The sequence below is a fragment of the Typopeltis vanoorti genome, chromosome 9, assembly GCF_054136105.1.
Source record: "Typopeltis vanoorti isolate ZY-2024b chromosome 9, IOZ_Tvanoo_1.0, whole genome shotgun sequence".
Lineage (NCBI taxonomy): Eukaryota > Metazoa > Arthropoda > Arachnida > Uropygi > Thelyphonidae > Typopeltis > Typopeltis vanoorti.
In genome coordinates, this window is record NC_143557.1 from 17,851,141 (window position 1) to 17,871,054 (window position 19,914).

Consider the following 19,914-nt stretch of genomic DNA (forward strand, 5'->3'; position numbering starts at 1 on the left):
CATTAATTGAGAAAGAAGTAATATTTATTTGTTAATAAATGCATGCATTTATAAGCATTCCATTTAGGCTTTTATTTTTGTAGACAGAAGATGTTTTAAGCTTGGGCGGCAATAATTGAGCTTTGCATTATGTATCAAAGCCCACTAGTCAAGCTACCTTGGCTTGCTAGGTTGTGGGAGAATCCAGGTCCTCGCTTCAGCACTGTGATTTCATGCGCATGCATAGCCATTTCCGCTCCCTCCACGTCATCTCACCTTGTTGCTTAAACACGGGCCATATGCAGTCAAAGTAGCTCTAGCCAGTGACTTCAGCCAGCCTTTACAACTGTGCATGTTGCTTGGAAAAATTAAGTTACAACCAACTCTTTATGACGATGTTATTGACCATTTCATAAAGAAGAACTGTATGGTAGAATTTGTATTCAAGTAGCTAAATTGAAAAAGAATGAATATCATTTGTACAATAAATGTTGTATTTGTATGATTAAATGTACATAAATTTCTAAATATAGGTAACCCTCATATAACGCAGTACTTATAAAACACGGTTCCGATAAAAACACGGTCTACAAATTGTAGTAACCCTTTACCTTTTCATGTTTATCACCGTGCGGCTTAAAAATCAAATTTTATCTTCGTTAAATTTGTGTCTGCCTGTATCCCGCATGTAATTATAAGTAGCAAATTTATATTAGGGGACATACCCTTTAGCACACATGTACCTCAATTGTTTACCATATAAAACATTTATTGTTGAAAATTGTCCTCATTTCTGCCAGGAAAGAGCATTAAAAATCATAAGTGTGTTCATCTCAAGCTGGGCACTTTATTTTTTGGTTGGTTACATACAATATGTAATGCTTGCTTTTTTGTGTAAAAAATTATTTTTATAGTAATGGCCACAAACTGCAACGAAAGGGAAAAACCAACATTGAAAACAAAATTAATTTCTCTTGAAAAGTATTCAAAATCTTGGATTGCTTGAAAAATGGAGAAAAACTAGGAGTTTTTGCAGGGACTTTGAATTTAAATGAATCAACAATTCGAACAATCAAACAAAATGAACATAAAATCCGAGAAAGTGTTTATTGCTGGGTCAACAAAAAGTGCAAAGCACGTTGCTTGTGTACGCGATATTCTAATGGAAAAATGGAGATATCTGTAATGATTTCGATAGAAGATTGCACCTCAAAAGAAAATTCCTATGGATGGAAATCTTATTAAACAAAAAACTCTCAAAGTTTATAAACATTTATAGTGCAGACCAAGTGTTCAATGCGGATGAATCAGGATTATATTGGAAAAAAAGTGCAAAAACGCACCTATATTTCGAAATATGAAAGATCAGCTCCTGGATTCAAAGTTTCCAAAGATAGAATTACTCTACTGTTTTGTAATAATGCATCAGGTGATTACATGACAAAACCAGTGTTTATTAACCAATCCTCAAATCCTCATGCTATGGAAGATTAAAATATGCACTATTTTATTTTGCCTAAAACATTTATACATTATGTGCAATGAAGTTTAAGTACAATTTGTAATTTTTATACTATGTATTTGTTTCATAGTTTATATGTTTTCTTATCTTACCTGAATTAAATAAAAATTTTTTTTTGTTGGATATGTCGTTGTTTATATAATTAAAAAAAAAAGATTTCGGAACATAACCCTACTTTTTCTATGTGATCTGAGACTCACATAACTCGATTTATATAATGCGCCATTTCTGCGGAACCTAACATCCACGTTATACGAGGGTTACCTGTACATAGTTTAAAATGGTCAGTAATTCATTATTCTGCTAATCAGACTTCAATCACACCTCTCATTCCCTGAATGATAACAAGAGCAAGCATGTATTTCAAGACCAGCATTTGCCCCTGGCAACCACCTTATGCAGCATATAGTAGAAGCAATGTATAGGACACACGGATTTAATAATATTGTCTCATACAGTGATAACTTTCATAATGATAATGATGTTCTTTGTCTCTCATTCCACACAAATCAGAACCTACTTAGCACACTGCAAATTTGTTGTCTGCCTTCTACCCTCTGCAGTGGATTACCAGCATTTTCACTAGTCACTCATTATGAGACTGATGGATGGTTTCCAGCCACCATCAAGCTTTGGCTCACAAAAAAATGTGGCAACGCAGTATAAAAAAAAAAAAAAAAAATCCATATCAGAATTTGAAACGGCCAAGTGCTACAAACTCGCCTCCTGTCCAACCTATTGATATGCTCTTCTCTTCCTTTTTCTACATTGATGGCCAAGCCAAGTTTTTCCCCTACTTTACCAAGAACTATTCACTCCATGCTACCCATTTTCTTCTTCTAGAAAGAAACCAAAAGAATCCTTAACAACCTGAACACAAATCAGGCATCTGGTCCTGATAATATCCCACCTATTGTGTTAAAAATTTGTGTACCAGAATTAGAACTATCTTATATCATCTCTTCAATGTATCCTATTCAACTGACATCTACCCTACAGCATGGAAACAGGCCCACATCCAGCCCATTCCAAAGAAAGGTGATAAAAGTAAGCCAACAGGCTACCAACCAATTGCTGTTACTTCTGTTCTCTCCAAAACTATGGAGAAAGTCATCAGCAGCCAACTTCTGCACTACATTAAGACCCACCAACTAATTATTGATCAGCAATATTATGGATTCTGACACTCGATCTGCAGCTGACCTAGCCTTCATTACCCATCTCTGGATTTAAACTATGGAAAAATTCACAGAAAATTGTGGTCGCTTTCAACATTTCAAAAGCATTTGATCAGGATTGGCACAGTAGCGTACTTTACAAACTACCATTCTGTTGTCTACCTTCTATCCTCTGCAATTGGATTGCCAGCATTCTCACTGTTCACTAACTATGAGAATTGTGGATAGCTTCCTTTCTTCAGATTGTTCCACTAATGCAGGAGTGCTCCGGGTTTCGATACTTTCACCCACTGGTTTCTTCCTGTATATAAACGATCTGCTTGCATAGAGTTCAATTTGTAATTATAGTGGGGTAAGGACAACCTCAGTAGGTTGTCCTTACCCCACTGGTGACATGAAGGTAGACTTCAGTGTCACCAACTCAGGTCTGCTGATTCACTTACAAGATCTTATATCCCTTTATCCTAATTTTTGATAATATCCAGATATCCAAACATGATCAGATTTCCCTTCATGGGAAAAATGATTCCTACACCTTTCTGGATCCAAACACATCTCACCTATAGCTTCTGCATCCATCAAAAAAAAAAAAAAAAAAAAGTGTGATCAAAGACTACTTCACACCTCAACAGTTGCTAACTCTGTACAAATCTCAAGTCTGCATAACCATGAATTATTGCTCACGCATTTGGGTTGGTGCACTGAAAAATCCTTGGTAAGATTGCTCAGTATGATCCAGAAGAGTACAATCCTTCTTTCAGAGATGTTCACTTTCTGCCTTATGCCTGTTCAGTGGATACTCTTATAGACAGTGCTGTGCTCTTTACATGAAATTAGTCACTATCATTCTTCCACTTTCCTCCAAAACCATATCAAGAGCTGCTGCTAACCAACACAATCCAACTCCAAACTTGTCAAACTGATTTCTTTCCCCACCTCTTTAATTCTGTCTACTTCTCTTCTTTGGAACAGCTTCCCTCACAGCCTTCAGCTTTTTCAAAAAAGATGCCAATAGATCTCATTTCTGCTTCCTCTTGTTCACATACAACTTTTGATATGTTATGTGGTGGTGGGGGAAGATTGCTGAAAAGTTCTGATAAACACCTAGAACAAAAAGGACTGGTTTGTGCAACAAGGGAAAGACTTTTTTCTCAGAGGATTGAAAATGATGGAACAGTGTTGTAACTAGTGTGTTTTACACTTCATTGGGAATATGTAGAATAATGTGTAAGTTACGTGGTTCTACCTCAATTCCTTCATGGTGATTATTACAGCTTTTCATTACACTCTTTGGCTCAAAATATTTTTGATTCATTCTGTTAGATTTGTTGCTCACATCTATTGCTCTCCATATATTACCAACTATTATGAATATTTTGATTTCAGTTTCTTTGAATGAATGTTAATTTTTATCCAGCAGAACTTTACAAATAGGAAGTAGTCTTTCTCAAAGATTAAGATTCACAATTCCAACTAGTTTTTCTTTTTCTATCATACTGATCCAGAGGTAGAGATGCTCAGACATTTTATATTTGTCAGTGATCATAAAGAAATTGTTCATATGCTTATCAGAACACCAGATAATCATAACCACTTTCTAAACCAGTGTTATTCAACCTGTGGTCCACAAGCAAACTTAAATTAAATAAATAAATATATTTTTTTTAATTATCAAAACAAAATTGAATAAGAAATAAAATGGGTACTTATAAAAACCAACAAATAGCGGCAGAATGTTCATGGAATGAACATTCTGCCGCTACAATAATTTTTTTAGCTGCAGAATGACTAGTAATAAAAGAAGGGTGAAGTGAACAACAATATGGTTTTATTGCTTCTATCTTCCCTTGCTGTTTTGTCAGATTTGCAGTAAACATGGGTTATCCACATTTCAACCAATTGCTTGTTTTGTATTGATTTTTATTATTGAAGGTTTTCCTCCTTCAACCAAAGCTCATTATATCTTCAGAAGTGCTAAGTGATACTTGGACAAAGTGTGTTATGAGTTAACCCCAGTATTTATATATTTTTTGGAAACGTTTTTTTTTTTAATAATGGAAAAGTGGCTTAGAACTAGGACTTTGAAAAATGCAAATGAAACAGGTGATAATAACCCTAATTGTGATACACGTGTTGTAACGGCGAGTAAATCTGATACTATTACAGTAGAAGAAACAAGCAGTTCAAAGAAAAAATACAATACGAGATATAACAATTCATGTTTGGAAATCGGGTTTATTGGTGTGGAGATGAAAGTGAACAGAAACCTCAATGTCTTTTGTGTTATGAAGTGTTGTCGAACAAGTGCATGAAACCTGCGAAACTCCGACGACATTTAGAAATTAAGTGATGTGAAAAAATAAGTCAATTGAATTTTTTCAGCGACGCTTAGGAACATTCATAAATCATAGGAAATGTATAGGTTCCATTAATAGCAACACACTGGAAGCATCCTATCTCTTAAGTTTGTGCATAGCAAAAACAGGGAAACTTCATTCTATCGAGGAAAATTTACTACTTCCAGCTATAAAAGATGTGGTAAAAACTGTTTGGAAACAAGTTACCAAAAGATGTTGATTTGATTCCTCTTTCAAATGACACTGTCTGTCGCAGAATTAATGATATGGCAGGCGATGTAGAATCTCAGTTAATCAAAAGAGTTAAGAAGAATCCTTATTATGTGTTGCAAATAGATGAGACTACTAATGTTACAAATGATACACAGTTAATATGCTATGGAAGATATACACATGATAACAACATTCATGACGATATTCTGTTTTGTAGAACTTTGTCACCCCGAACAATTGGAGAAGAAATATTTCACACTATCAATAATTACATAATACACAAAGGAATCCAGTGGGAAAAATGTATGGGCTTCTGTTTGGATGGAGCTCGCACCCTTACAGGCAGGTATAGTGAGGTTGTATGTAAGGTCAAGGAAGTAGCTTTGGATATGAATTGGGTACATTGTTTCATATATAGGGAAGCGTATGCCTCCAGAATTTAAAACTCTGCTATACAACACTGTAAAGCTAGTTAATTTTATTAAGGCTCGACCATTAAATAACAGATTATTTTCAGTACTCTGCGATGAAATGGGCTGTGAATATATACAACTTTTGCTTCATTCTGAAATTTGCTGGCTTTCTAGGAGCAAAGTACTAACAAGGTTATTTCAATTAAGGCACGAAGTTTTCTTGTTTGTAAATGAACGTAATTCTGATTTTGCATCACTCCTTCTTGATGAAGCATGGTTATCAACACTATTCTATCATTCAGAAATTTTTTCAAAATTAAATTAACTAAATCCTTTCCTCCCTTCAGGGAAATTCTTTAACTGTTCTGGATACTTACAACAAAATAAAGGCATTCGAGGAAAAACTGGTGTTATGGATTAGTTATGTAAAAGACAGACAATTTGCACCTTTTCCAACATTAGAATTCTTTTTAATGGAAATGATATTTTTATTTGTTCTGAGTTTCTGGAAAGGGTTTGTGACCACCTCAAAACTCTGAAACAGAAGTTTGAAACATATTTTCCATAACTCTTATAAGAAATTTCTGTGGGTTTGCAATCCATTTCAGGTTTACAGTCACGAGAATGATCTTTTGTTATCGAAAAAAAGAACACTTAATTGAGCTTTCAAGTGACAGTGGGCTTAAAATGCAATTCCGTGATCTTGGTTTGGCCGCCTTCAGTGAGAAGTGAATTTCCTGAATTATCCGAAGAAGCATTGAAAATCACCATGCAGTTTTCTACAATTTATCATTGTGAGAAAGGATTTTCATCACTCCTTCAAATAAAAACAGAATACAGAAATTGTCTTAGTGGGTGCATATGTGCCAATTTTCGACTGAAGTTGACCAATATTCAGCCAGATATCCAGGAACTCTGCAAGGGCCGAGAAGCTCAACCATCACATTAAAAGTAAGTGGTAACATAATTATATCGTATTACTTCTTTAATAAAAATTAAAACTTTGTTTAATGATGATACACATTTGCTTCCAATTTAATTAATTATGTTTCCATATGTATTCAAAAGATGCTTTTAGATTTATTTTGTTATAAATGGCACAGTTTTTCTCAAATGTTGGTAATCCCCACATAGGTTTTTAAACAAATTACATAGTGGTCCGTAGAATGTACAAAACGTAAATACAGATCTTTGTTATAATAAATTTAGTTTGATCTTTTATCCAAGTGTAAGCAAACAAAGTTTGCACCTGAAGTATCTTCAAGACTGAGGCAACTTGTGGTAAAGGTGGTCTTCATTACTTCCACCTTAGTATCATCACATCTGCGTCTGGCTCCCACTGACGAGACCTCAATAAAGGTTGAAACTGGTCTGGGTGGTGGCCCTTCCCTTAATGCATAGCATTACATGTCCACAAGGAAATGTGCTTTGCATTATGGGAGATACTAAGATAAGGAGTGATAAGAGCTTGGTCCACCTTTACCACGAGTTGCCTCAGTCCTGAAGATACTTCAAGCGCAAACTTTGTTTGCTTACGTAACTTGGATAAAGGATTAAACTAAATTTATTATGAGCTGATCTCTGGTGCCCTTATCTTTCCTAAAACCTTCTTGTTCATCGGACATCTCTGCTTCAACTTTAGCCTCAATCCTATTTAGCACGATCTTCAATAAAATTTTGCTTCCATGAGATATTAAACTAATAGTTCTATAGTTCTTGCACTTTCATATCTTCCTTCTTATGTAGTGGTATGAAAACAGACTTCCAGTCTCTAGGATATGGGAGACAAGATCATGGCCTCTAGGTCATGATCCTGTCTTCCATATCCTTGTAACCAATCTATGAAACCCTCTTATACCTCCATCTCCTGTCGCCTTGATTAACTCTGCTGGAATTCCATCTGCACCTGGGGCATTATTGCTATTAAGCTACTTAACTGCTCTTTCAACTTCATGCCTAAGTGGAAGAGGTTCCCAATTGGAATTTTCCTGATGAGAGGGCTCTTCCACATTTTCTTTATCAACTCTATTGTACAGTTTCCTCACAGTATTCTTTCCATCTGTTTTTTTTTTTTTTTTAATTTCCAATTCTTCTGTTAGTAATGCTCCATTCAGTTTGGACTTAAACTTGTGCTTTAGGTCACGAACTAAATGAAACATCCTTTTATAATTGTTCCTCCTCCTCTGGAATTCTATCTCTTCACATTTATTAGTATAGAACTTTTCCTTGTCTTGCTTGATGGCTCTTCTAACTTCTTTATGTAATCTCTTATATTCTTCAGTCCTGTGTCTTTGTTTTCCCAACTGCCTTCTTTTGATTAGTTCCCATGTTTAATCTGATATCCATTGGTCTCTTCTGGTGAGTTCTCCACATTGGTCTCCAATAATAATATATATATATTATTATTATTATAAAGAACACCTGAATTTGTTTCAATATACACCAGTTCTCTCTCTGAGCTGTGCACATGCACACTGCTCAAAAAAGGAGTGCACATGTTTAGTAACTGCATGCATAAAATGTTTGCTTTTACAATTTTGAAATAATTTTTGAACATGCCATTTAAACCAGTTACATGATAAATCATACTTGTCACTCATTTTATTAATTTTTTCCAGTGTAATTCATATTAATGCTTCATGGTATAAACAACACCAGGAGATGAAAAAATAAATTAATTTATTGAACTTACTAATATTTTGCTGGTTTATACCCAGTATAATCAGAGCACAAATTATAACTGTGACAGACACATAGGCACTACACTAAAACATTAGAAACAATTCAATTTGCCAGACAGAATAATTGTCTTAACAAGGTGCCCTCTATGGGGCCCCTTTAACCATAATGTTAATTTGGAGAAGTCAGGCTCTCTGGTCTCATAATGAGTGTCATCCAGATCTTTGGCAAATTAATGCAACAATACTTTGAGGTTGGGGAATTGCTTAATAGCAAATGCTGATTCAAAAAATAGTCTTTTGAACCTATAGCGATATCTGTGTAAAATGGATGTCATCTTCCATTTAATTGTATGTGAAGGCATATCCAGAACATGGTATACTAGTTCCAACTTACCATAAAGATCATTGCAGATGTAATTTTTTTGTTCTCCAATGCAGATGTTAACTAATCTACCAGTTTGTCCAAAGTAGGCCAAATGCAGGCACAAGGAACTTTTTAACTCATTACTTAAATTAAGGGGATATTGAATCCCACATAGTTTTAAAACCGAATAAGAAACTCAAAGATTGGAATCAGAGAGTTTCTTGCCGAATATAGTAAACTATAAAGTATCGGCGGACACTAGCATTAGCCAATGCAAGTGATCCTAGTACATAGTACATTACTGGGCAACTCGTTGCAAAGGTGGAGGAAGAAGTTCAGATCGCTATTCTTAGGTATTTTCCATAATGTAAAAACACATTTCTTAGGAAATGTATGCTGTTATTACATTATTACATTATGGAGGGAGGTCACTACCCAGACCGGTTTCAGCCTTTTTTGAGGCTTCATCAGTGAGCAGCTAGACCTAATACCAAAGTGTATAGCGAAAAGAACTTATGTACTTTGCGAACGAGTTTTCCAAACAGGTGCAACCATTAAGTTACTAAAGTATAAAGAGCTAATAAGCTTCATTTCGGCAATGAAAACATTACTTAAATTAATGGGATATTGAATCCCACATAGTTTTAAAACCGAATAAGAAACTCAAAGATTGGAATCAGAGAGTTTCTTGCCGAATATAGTAAACTATAAAGTATCGGCGGACACTAGCGTTAGCCAATGCAAGTGATCCTAGTACATAGTACATTACTGGGCAACTCGTTGCAAAGGTGGAGGAAGAAGTTCAGATCGCTATTCTTAGGTATTTTCCATAATGTAAAAACACATTTGTTAGGCAATGTATGCTGTTTTAAAACTATGTGGGATTCAATATCCCCTTAATTTAAGTAATGTTTTCATTGCCGAAATGAAGCTTATTAGCTCTTTATACTTTAGTAACTTAATGGTTGCACCTGTTTGTAAAACTCGTTCGCAAAGTACATAAGTTCTTTTCGCTATACACTTTGGTATTAGGTCTAGCTGCTCACTGATGAAGCCTCAAAAAAGGCTGAAACCGGTCTGGGTAGTGACCTCCCTCCATAATGTAATAACAGCATACATTTCCTAAGAAATGTGTTTTTACATTATGGAAAATACCTAAGAATAGCGATCTGAACTTCTTCCTCCACCTTTGCAACGAGTTGCCCAGTAATGTACTATGTACTAGGATCACTTGCATTGGCTAACGCTAGTGTCCGCCGATACTTTATAGTTTACTATATTCGGCAAGAAACTCTCTGATTCCAATCTTTGAGTTTCTTATTCGGTTTTAAAACTATGTGGGATTCAATATCCCCTTAATTTAAGTAATGTTTTCATTGCCGAAATGAAGCTTATTAGCTCTTTATACTTTAGTTTTTAACTCATGTTGTGCAAGAGGGTGAAATTGATCTTTAGGAGAGCAATGGATGTAGCTGGCTGCATGAGTGGTAAAAGTGCCATTGGAATTCATACTGTCACTGTTATAATACGCATTCTGATGATGCTGGGTAGAAAACCAGCGAAATATTAATAAGTTCAATAAATTAATTTATTTTTTCATCTTTTGGTGTTGTTTATATTGTGAAGCACTAATATGAATAATCAACAACACCTAGTCTTTAGATATGTATCTCTAATGTAATATTACTGTAACCCATTCCAACTTTAATTCATTACTTTCAGTTTGCATAGTGGACAAACTGAATATATGTATATATGTTCTAAACTATATATGTTTAAAATATTGAACTTAAATTGTGTGTTTACACTGCAAACAAAATAATTACATGACCTACACAACTGCTTTTGCATTCCAAGGTATAACATGCACATGATTTTTTCAAAAAATGTGCTTTCAGAGCCCTGCAAGCCATCAGAAATATTGTGGGCCATATTGTAGTGGGGGTGAATTGAAGGATCACAAACTTTTTGATCTGTTTTATATGTTAAATGATAACTTTGGCTTGTTAACTCTGAATTCACCAGTTGCATGCATTCTAATAGTGTGTCTTCTTTATTTCAGAAAATGCAAGATGCAAGTCAGAAACAGAATATGATACTAGAAGTACTGCTGCGCATTGTTTTAGGAATAACATTTTTGTAAGTATTTTATCAAAATTAGGGACAGCTGAAACTGTATGAAAGTAATGGATTGCTTTTAAATGGTTTTAGTGTGAGTCATCTGAAGAGGCTGCTGCTAGAAGGGAGCATAATGACTGCAGAGAATGGATCTGAGCAAGTAAGAAGTGATTGGAAGAGTAAGAAAGAAGGGATTGAAGGAGTGCTTATGAATGGAGAAATGAATAGCATGAGTGAGAAGAATGAGAGGACATGGGACAGAAGTGCATAACAGACAGGAAAATGGGGTTAGTTTGGGGCAGGGGGGGGACATGAGAAATTATAATGCTGGAAGGGGAAGTGAATATGAGTAGACAAGAAAGGAATGTCATAGTCTGAGATGTGCAGGGAACATTTGGGTCTGAAGAGAGTTCTGGGATGAGTGGTGAGAGAGAGAGAGAATGGGCTTGAGGAAGGAATGGAGGAGGTACAAGTGAGATGTGGTATCAGTGGAACTTGTTATAGATGCAGAAATGAACTGTTAGATATGGATGCTAGAAGTATCAGAAATAAGGAGAATGAAATTCTTGCATTGATTTTGTTAACCCAAAAATTGCTGGAAGAAGTATGACATGGTTGGATAAGGATGGCACCTTGTAATAGAGATGGAAGGGTATGATGTTTTTTTTTTTGTCAAGATAAGAAAGGCAAAAAGGGAGGCAGAGAGCTATTGATGATAGTAAAGGAGTTGTGCTCATGCAAGATAGAGATGTAAAGGGAAACTAGTGGCAATGGTGTTTGAGAACAATATGGTGGGGTTAAAGGTGGATAGAATGAAATACTTAGTTGAATGTTGCTATAGACCTGGTAATGGGGAAGGCAGTGACAGTAAAATCTATAAGCAGATGAATCATTTTAGTTATGGTAATATAGATTATATATGCATTTTGAATCATTTTAGTTATGGTAATATAGATTGGAATGAACTATTAATAGCATCTAGAAGTAAAGAAAATGAATTTCTTGAGTTTTTGAGAATCATCTAACAGAAGGCAAGTGAAAATTGAGGGTTTTGGATTTGATCATTTATCATAAATGAGGTGTTAGATCTCTCTCTCTCTCTCGTTGGTGAGAGTGATCATGAAGTGATTATCTGGGTGGTAGCCAGCTATATAAGGACTTTTGTGAGGAAAGGATATATGTGGAACTACAAGGCTAGTGATTATAAAAAGCTCAGGAGACAGCATGCATCTTTATCATGGAATGAGGAGTTACCTTCAAGGGAAATCAATGCTTCTCAGATGTTTTCAAGAGCTATCTAGCAGAAACAATGTCTAAATGTTAAGTTAAGAGGATAACAAATCCCTCATTATTTTAAAGCCGGATACGCAACTCAGAGGTTGAAATCTAAGAGTTTCTTAATTTACATATTTCTTAATTTAATTTATGCCGGGAAAAAAAGAAAAAATATATAGCCTCTTGGCTCTTTATTGTAATAATAATGTCTAAATGTATCTAAGGATCAGACGATTAAATAAAGTAGGTGTACAGTCTGGAGGAAGAAGGCATTATGGAGGCAGAATGAGATGAGTGGTAATAATTAGTTGCCTGAGGAGTATGAAGAACAGGCAATGAAGGTAATTTGGTTGTTAAGGGTCACAAAGGTGCAGTTCTTTCAATGTGTATCCAGCAGAAAGAAAGAATGATTATGAAAAAATGATTATTTTGTCCTTGTGAATGTGACATCATGCAGAGTTTGAGTGCAGTGGAAATGTAAGAGGATAGACTGAGTGAGTGAGGCATGTGGAGAATTTGAGTAAACTTGATGTATGTTGATATATCACTGCATATTTTGAGGGAATGTACCAGTGACTTGACATCAGCCTTGCTTGACATACTTGTTTAATATGAGTCTTACTTTGCACCAAGTTCCAGAGGAGTGGAAAGAATTCTGGATTGTATTGCTTGAATAAAGGAAGTGACTAAACTGAAGTTTCAAATTATAGGCCACACTGTGTATCGAGTGTTGTGGTTAAAGAAGTTAGTGATGACCAAGATCCAGAATTGGGTATACAACAGTGGCATTCTCTTTGATGAACAGCAATAGTTTGCTGAAGGAAGATCATGTTTTAGTAATCTGCTTACTTATTACAATAAAATGACAGGTGCATTGGACAAGGTAGATGCATACATGTTGGTATACTTTTGCAAAAGCTTTTGATAGATTATCTCATGATAAGTTGATAGTTAAATTGAAATGGATGGGATTGGAGAATGGCTGTCTAATAGGTGTCAGCAAGTTGTTTATGGGGGGAAGCAATGTTTTGGGAGAGGAAAGTCATGATTGGTGTGTCTCAAGGGTCTGTTTTAGTGTTACCATTGCTGTTTAGCTTGGATGTTAATGATACTGAGGAAGGTTTTTGAATAGGGATATTCAACAGTTTGCAGATGATTCAAAGTGCTGTTAGGAGGCTTTACAAGAGGACTTTAATAGACTCAGTTAATTGGCAGGTAAGCAGGGGTTGTAAGTTCAGTATTGTATAGTGTAAGGTTTTAAAATTCGAAAAACAAATATGGTATGTAGAGCATACCATTGGTGGAGATATATTTGAGGAAGTGGAGGAAATGAGATATGGGGTGATGAGAACACATTTAAAATTTAGAAAACACATTACTGTAATTGTGAAGGCAGCACAATGAATTCTGGCAGTGATGCTGAGGACAATGACTTGAAGAAGATCATGTTTCCACTGTATAAAGCCTTGATTAGGCTACATATGGACTATTGTGCATAAATTTGGTCACCTGGTTTTCAAAATGATGAAGAGATATTGTAAAGTTTCCAGAGCTGATTGACTAAGGTGGTTTCTGAATGTTGAGTATGAAGATAGGTTGAGGAAATGCAATTTGCAGAGTCTAGGAGATAGGAGGGGGAATTAGATAGAGACATTAATTGGTATGAGATTTTTCAAATAAACCTTTCTTTTAGTGTTACACGGTGATCAGCATTCATTTTTGAAATTATGGATTCTACAACCTTGTTAAAATAACTCTTTTTATTATCCTGATGTTTCCAGAGCAGATAGACAGAGGACAGAAAACCAGTTTAATAACCAGAGCAGATAAAAGAAGTGCCACCATTATCTTAAACTGAACCACATATGTGGAAAAAATGAATCTACTGGTCTCGGACAATAACACATACCAATTAGTTAACTATAACCCAACTAATAGAATAAAAAAGAAAACAGAGAATCTACTTAAGTCAATTACCACATGGGCCGAAGGTACGGTCAAAAAACTATTTCCACACTATGCTCGATCCCTGAGAATTTACAGGCTACCGAAAATTCACAAAGAAAACACACCACTAAGGCCTATAGTCGAAGGGATTGATAGCCCAACTTATTACTTAGCCAAAAAATTAGCGGCAGCACTCAAGGAGCTGGTAGGTCATTCCTTCTCCTATATCAAAAACACACAACACTTCATAAACATCATCAAAGATATTATATTAGAAAAAGATGATCTATTAGTCTGTTTTGATGTCCCCTCTTTACGAATGTTCCAATCAATGACACAATTCTTCTTTTACAGAGCAAATTTCCTCCAGATATCACTGTGCTCTTTGCACATGTATAATTTTCTGATTATTTTGTATGGCAAAACGCTTTCTACCTACAAAAAGAAGGCATGGCCATGGGGTCGCCATTATCCCCCCCCCCATTGCTAACTTTTATATGAAACATTTTGAACACCTTGCTTTAGGTTCCTCCCCTTTAAAACCCTAAGTCTGGCTTAGATACGTTGACGATATTTTCTGAATCTGGTCTCATGGCTGCTAGACACATTCCTTAGCCACTTAAACAAGCAACACAAATGCATACAGTTCACAATTGAGATTGAAAAACATAACACACTGCCGTTTCTAGATACACTTGTCACATGTCTTCCCTCGGGCAATCTTTCCTTCACTGTTTACCGGAAACCGACACATACTGGCCAATATATATACACATAAACTCCTACCACCACCCAACACAAAAACTAGGTGTCATCAATACCCTAAAAAAACAGGGCTCTGAAGATCTGCTCCAATGAACAGGCAATGAAAAACGAATTTAAAGTGATCAGCAATACTTTTCAAAAAAATGGATACAGCCAAAACACTATTAACAAAATTCTCTACAAGACCTCAATAAAAAAACAAAGACAAACCAGACTACAGTAAAACTATAACCATTCCCTACATTAAAGGGACATCAGACAAAATAAACAGAGTACTACAAAAATACAACCTCAAAGCCACCTTTAAACCTCCTGCAAAATTAAAAAACTTACTCAACTTATCCAAAGATCCACTCCCTCTGTTGGCCCACCCTGGAGTATACCGTATTTACTGCACCTGCAACATACCATACATAGGAGAAATTGGATGCACAATTCCGATCAGACAAAAAGAACATAAACGACACATCAAATATAATAATTATGGTGAAGCTGGCCTTTTTGATCATGCCCTGAACACCTTACATAGAATTGACTGGAAAAGCACTAGTTGTCTACATCACACCAAAACATGGTATGAATGCAAATTTAAGAAAGCTTGTGAGATCATTATCAACCACCCCAATCTAAACAATAATGATGGTCTAAAGTATTTGTTGAGCACTGTACATATCCAAAAGGAAGTGTACTGTCATTGTTTTAGTATGCCATAATGCAAAAGTCCACAGACTCCATATAAAAGTAGATTAGTCTTTATCTAAGCATAAGCAAATAAAGTTTGCTTATTCTTGGATAAGCAATATTTAATATATGTTTCTGCTCCTTTTTCTGGATTGGAATTGCACATACTGTTTTACATATGTGACAAGTTTGGCTATATGAAATCTGCAAATGATTTAGTATAGCTCACCCTATGGTGTAAACTTTTTAATTTTGTAGGGAATTTCAGGTGGCATTAAGGTGGCATTTATGTAACATTCTGCTTTTTATCCCTTTAATGTATGGAATGGCTGTGGTTTTATTATAATCTATATCATTTTTATTTTAGGTGTAGTTTTGTGAAGAATTGTGGCAATAACATTTGAGTTTATGCCATTTTATATATAAAAAAATGACTTTTATTGCTACTGATTTACAATTCATGCTTAAGAGCTTGCTCATGGAGCAAATTGCTATTGCTCTGTTTTTGAGGATATTAATGATGCCAGTTTTTTTTTTTTTTTTTTTTGTTGTTGTTGATTAGCAGTAAGAGTATGTGTTTGTATATTGGCAAAGTTGATCCAGATGAAGATCTATAAACTTTTTTTTTACCTTTTTTTTAATGTGAATCCTATCAACAGAAGGTTGTAAGTTTATCGTACATTATTATCATGCATGAGCTAAGGGTTAGATAATTCCAGGAGCTCTGCTCTAGACCAGTTGTGAAATTTCCCAAGCCATTTCAAGCATTCAATATGTTGGTGGTCTCACACTAGTTGATGAAATTCATCTACTATAGTTCGCCCACCATTTGTAGGTCCCTGCTTCGCATCTCTCCAAGAATAGTCGATTCATGCTGAAGGGGAGAAAGAAATGAAGGACGTCCGAATTGGTCGCCAACACGCGAAATCACGTGCTTTATAGGTAAAATTTTCCAACTGTTATACAAGCAACATAGTTAACTACAATAATCATATAAGAGAAGTTAATTTTCCGACCGGTAATAATAAACAACTCGCCCCACAATACGGACTGATTACCCTATTATCGGAATGGATTCTCCTTTTTCTGAGATGCACAGAAGTGTCGAAGGATCTCTAATCGGTGGGCGAACTATATCTGAAGACACACAGTTGTTTACAGTGGAATCTGAACCTATGGTCTCTTATTTGGAGAGTGAAAGCAATGAATACTCTGCTCACCCAACTAGACTAGACTGAAGGACTACTTTGGAGTCTTCTTGGTCAGAAATATCATATTTTTGACATTGAGGGCTATGTAATACCTATAAATGACATTGATATTGCTTGAGCTATATACTTAGACTTAATTCTCCTCATCCCAATAATACAGATAGTCAAAGTCTTAGTTTCTTTAACATAATTCAGAACAACCCAACTCAGTCCGTTAATGGAAAGCTGAAATTGTATTATGCATTCTGATAACCAAGAAGCTTCAGTATAAACATTCTTCAGAGAAACTGATGAAATTTGAGTGGAAAAAAGGGTGCAACAGGGTTGTATATTGTCGCCTTATCTTTTTAATATTTATAGTGAATATATTATAGGAATGGCTGACTTAGACAAAGACTCAGCAAGAATTAAGATTATTATTATTATTAACACCAGATTTACACGGAGTCAAAAGATTCATCGTGGGAGGCAAACACTGTTACACACAAAACCCATCAAGCTGTGCTTTAAACTCATTCAACATATTTGCATTCACCAGAATATTCAGGCAAAGCATTCCACTGACCAACCACTCTTCATGCAAAGAATCTACTCCTTATTCCCCTGCTCACACCCTCCTTATACAACTTCTAGGTTCTATGAAAGATTTCTTTCACATTAACCTTGGTAACAACCCTTTAGCAATTTAAATGTCTGAATCATATCCTCCTCTCTTCTTCCTATTCACAAGGGTGCAAACTGCTTTCTCTCAATCTGTCCTCATATCTCCAAGGGTCCAGAAAAGACCTTAGTCAGTCTGGAGTCTATCCTCATCACCAGGGAACCAAATCTGCACACAGTAATCCATATGATACCTGATCAAGGCCTTATATAATGGAACTAGAACCTCGTTATTTCTACAAGTGAAGTTCCTCTGCATCATTGCCATAATCTGATGTGATGTCTTCATAACTTGTGCATTGTGACTTCTGATCAGATCATTGTCCCCCACTATCCCAAGGTCTCTTATCTCCTCAAATTCCTCCAAAATTTCCCTGCCAAGTGTATATTTTGCATCCTGTTGTTGCTTACCAAAATTCAGAACCTTCTTCCACCAGATTGTGGCAGAAAAATAAATAATTTAAGATATGCAAATGATAAAGTCCTCATAACAGAAACTGGGGAAGATCTGGAGCAGTTGATCTGTTTGCTGAGAGGAAAAACAAAACAGCTAGGCTTAATTTAAACATCAGCAAAACAAAAGTGATGACTTCTAGCAATTTGGATGAGTTGGATTGAAGGAGATCAAATAGAGTTAGTTGAAAGTTATGATTTACTTTGACCCAGAATTAAAAATGATGGTCAGTATGAAGATGAAGAAGGATAGTAATGGATAAAAAAAAGTTATGTCAAACCTGGCAAAAATTGTGAAAGAGATTTTAGTAAGGCCACAATTTCATTAGTGATCTATGAATGTGAAAGCTGGATCATTAAGAAGAAAGGTAGAAAGCGATCCATTTGAATTATGGACATGGAGGAGATTATTAAGAATTCCATGGACCACAAGAATGGCAAGAAAGTTTTTAGATACTAAAAAGAAAGAATGTTCCTAGGTGGTAATGACTTTGGGCATATTATGAGGGCTGATGAATTGGAAAATGCAGTCATGTTGGGGAAGATTTAGGGCATGAGAAGGAGAGGAAGACTGCAAAAGAGTTCGATGGATAATATAAACAAACTTATAACTACCGAAAGAAAAGACAAGACTGAGCGAGATGGATACCCTTTGTTCACAAGATCACCAAGAAGCGGAAACGACTGGATATCACATAATGATAATTCTAATAGTGATCTGATAATAGCAGTAGCAGCTACTACTATTTGAGATGTTCTGATTACTTGTATTTGTGCAATACATTTTAGTATTGTATTGCATTTAAGCTCATTGAGTTATATGATATCTGACCTTTCCAATCTTCTGATCATCTCACTAAAGCGTCATTCCACCTTGGATTTTGGAGTACTGTTGTTGTTGTAGCCATTTTTTTCCCCTTCTATTATTAGGGGAAGAGAGGTCATTGTTATCAAACACAGTTTTGTTCATCAAACTGCAGTTTAAATTCATTTGCTGTTTTTGCAACCACTGTGCTCTTAAGCAATGCGAAGCAAAAAAAAAACTTGCTTCTCATTTTCTTACTCACATCCTTCTTTTGCAACTTCTGCAAATAGCATTCTCCTCTATCTGTCCTCATATTCAACATTTGGATACCTGACACTGTCTTAGTCATCCTTCACTCGATTTTATTTTATGTATGCACAATAATTCAAATGCTGCATTGTGAAGAAGACTTTGTGCAGTTGAATTATAATCTCTTTATTTCTATATGTGGCATCGACTGTGTTCTTTATCATTGTTATAATCTATATTATTATACTTGATAAGAAATTATATTCTGATTTAATCCTTACCTAAGTGTAAGCAAACAAAGTTTGAGCATGAAGCATCTTCACAAGTAATCTTCTTGTATATAGAGGCTGTTGATCTCACATCATTTGCCTTAGCATCCCATAATGCAAAACACACTTCATTTTAGATGTGTATATTATTTACATTTCAGGAAGGATTACTACCCAGACTGGTTTTGACCTTTACTAAGGTCTCATGAGTGGTGTAAAATCTGGTATGAAGAAAAATTAGAACAAAATTTTTCTATACCGATTTTACTTGGAAATGTGGAGGCAGCATAAGAGAAGTGGAAGTAACCAATTTCATGAGTTCTACAAAGACCAGGCAAGGAGAGTGACTTGGTTGGTGAGAGTAGCTAAAGAGAGGTATGAACAGCAGTTAGCTAATGAAGCTAAAAAGAATCCTAGGGAGTTCTTTCGATATGTAGCCAGCAAAAGAAAGAATGATTATGGAAGGATGACATTGATTGGAGGAAATGGTATAAAGACAGCTGTTGCAGAATGTGTGGTGGAGATACTTAATGAACAGTTCAAAAAGATCTTTCAATCTTGTGAATGTGACTTCATGGAGAGATTAAGAGCAGTTGATGATGGGGAGGAGAGACTGACTGTAAGTGAGGAAGAGGTGTTTGGGGAGTTGAGTAAACTAGATGTAAATAAGGCTGTGGGACTTGATAATATATCACCGTGTATTCTGAAGGAATGTGCCAGAGAGTTGACACCTGCCTTGACATATTTTTTTAATACGAGTCTTGCACTTGGTCA

At 35.5% G+C, this 19,914-nt stretch overlaps 1 protein-coding gene across 1 annotated transcript in view; it reads left to right on the forward strand.

Moving 5' to 3' along the window:
• The window catches only part of LOC150102905 (phospholipid phosphatase 5), a 216,669-nt gene that overhangs the window by 54,508 nt on the left and 142,247 nt on the right, over positions 1-19,914 (forward strand). Inside the window, exon 2 of the mRNA XM_090398045.1 lies at positions 10,770-10,846. Coding sequence (XP_090254171.1) covers positions 10,773-10,846 — 74 coding nt within the window. The 5' untranslated portion in view covers positions 10,770-10,772. The remainder of the gene's footprint in view (positions 1-10,769; positions 10,847-19,914) is intronic.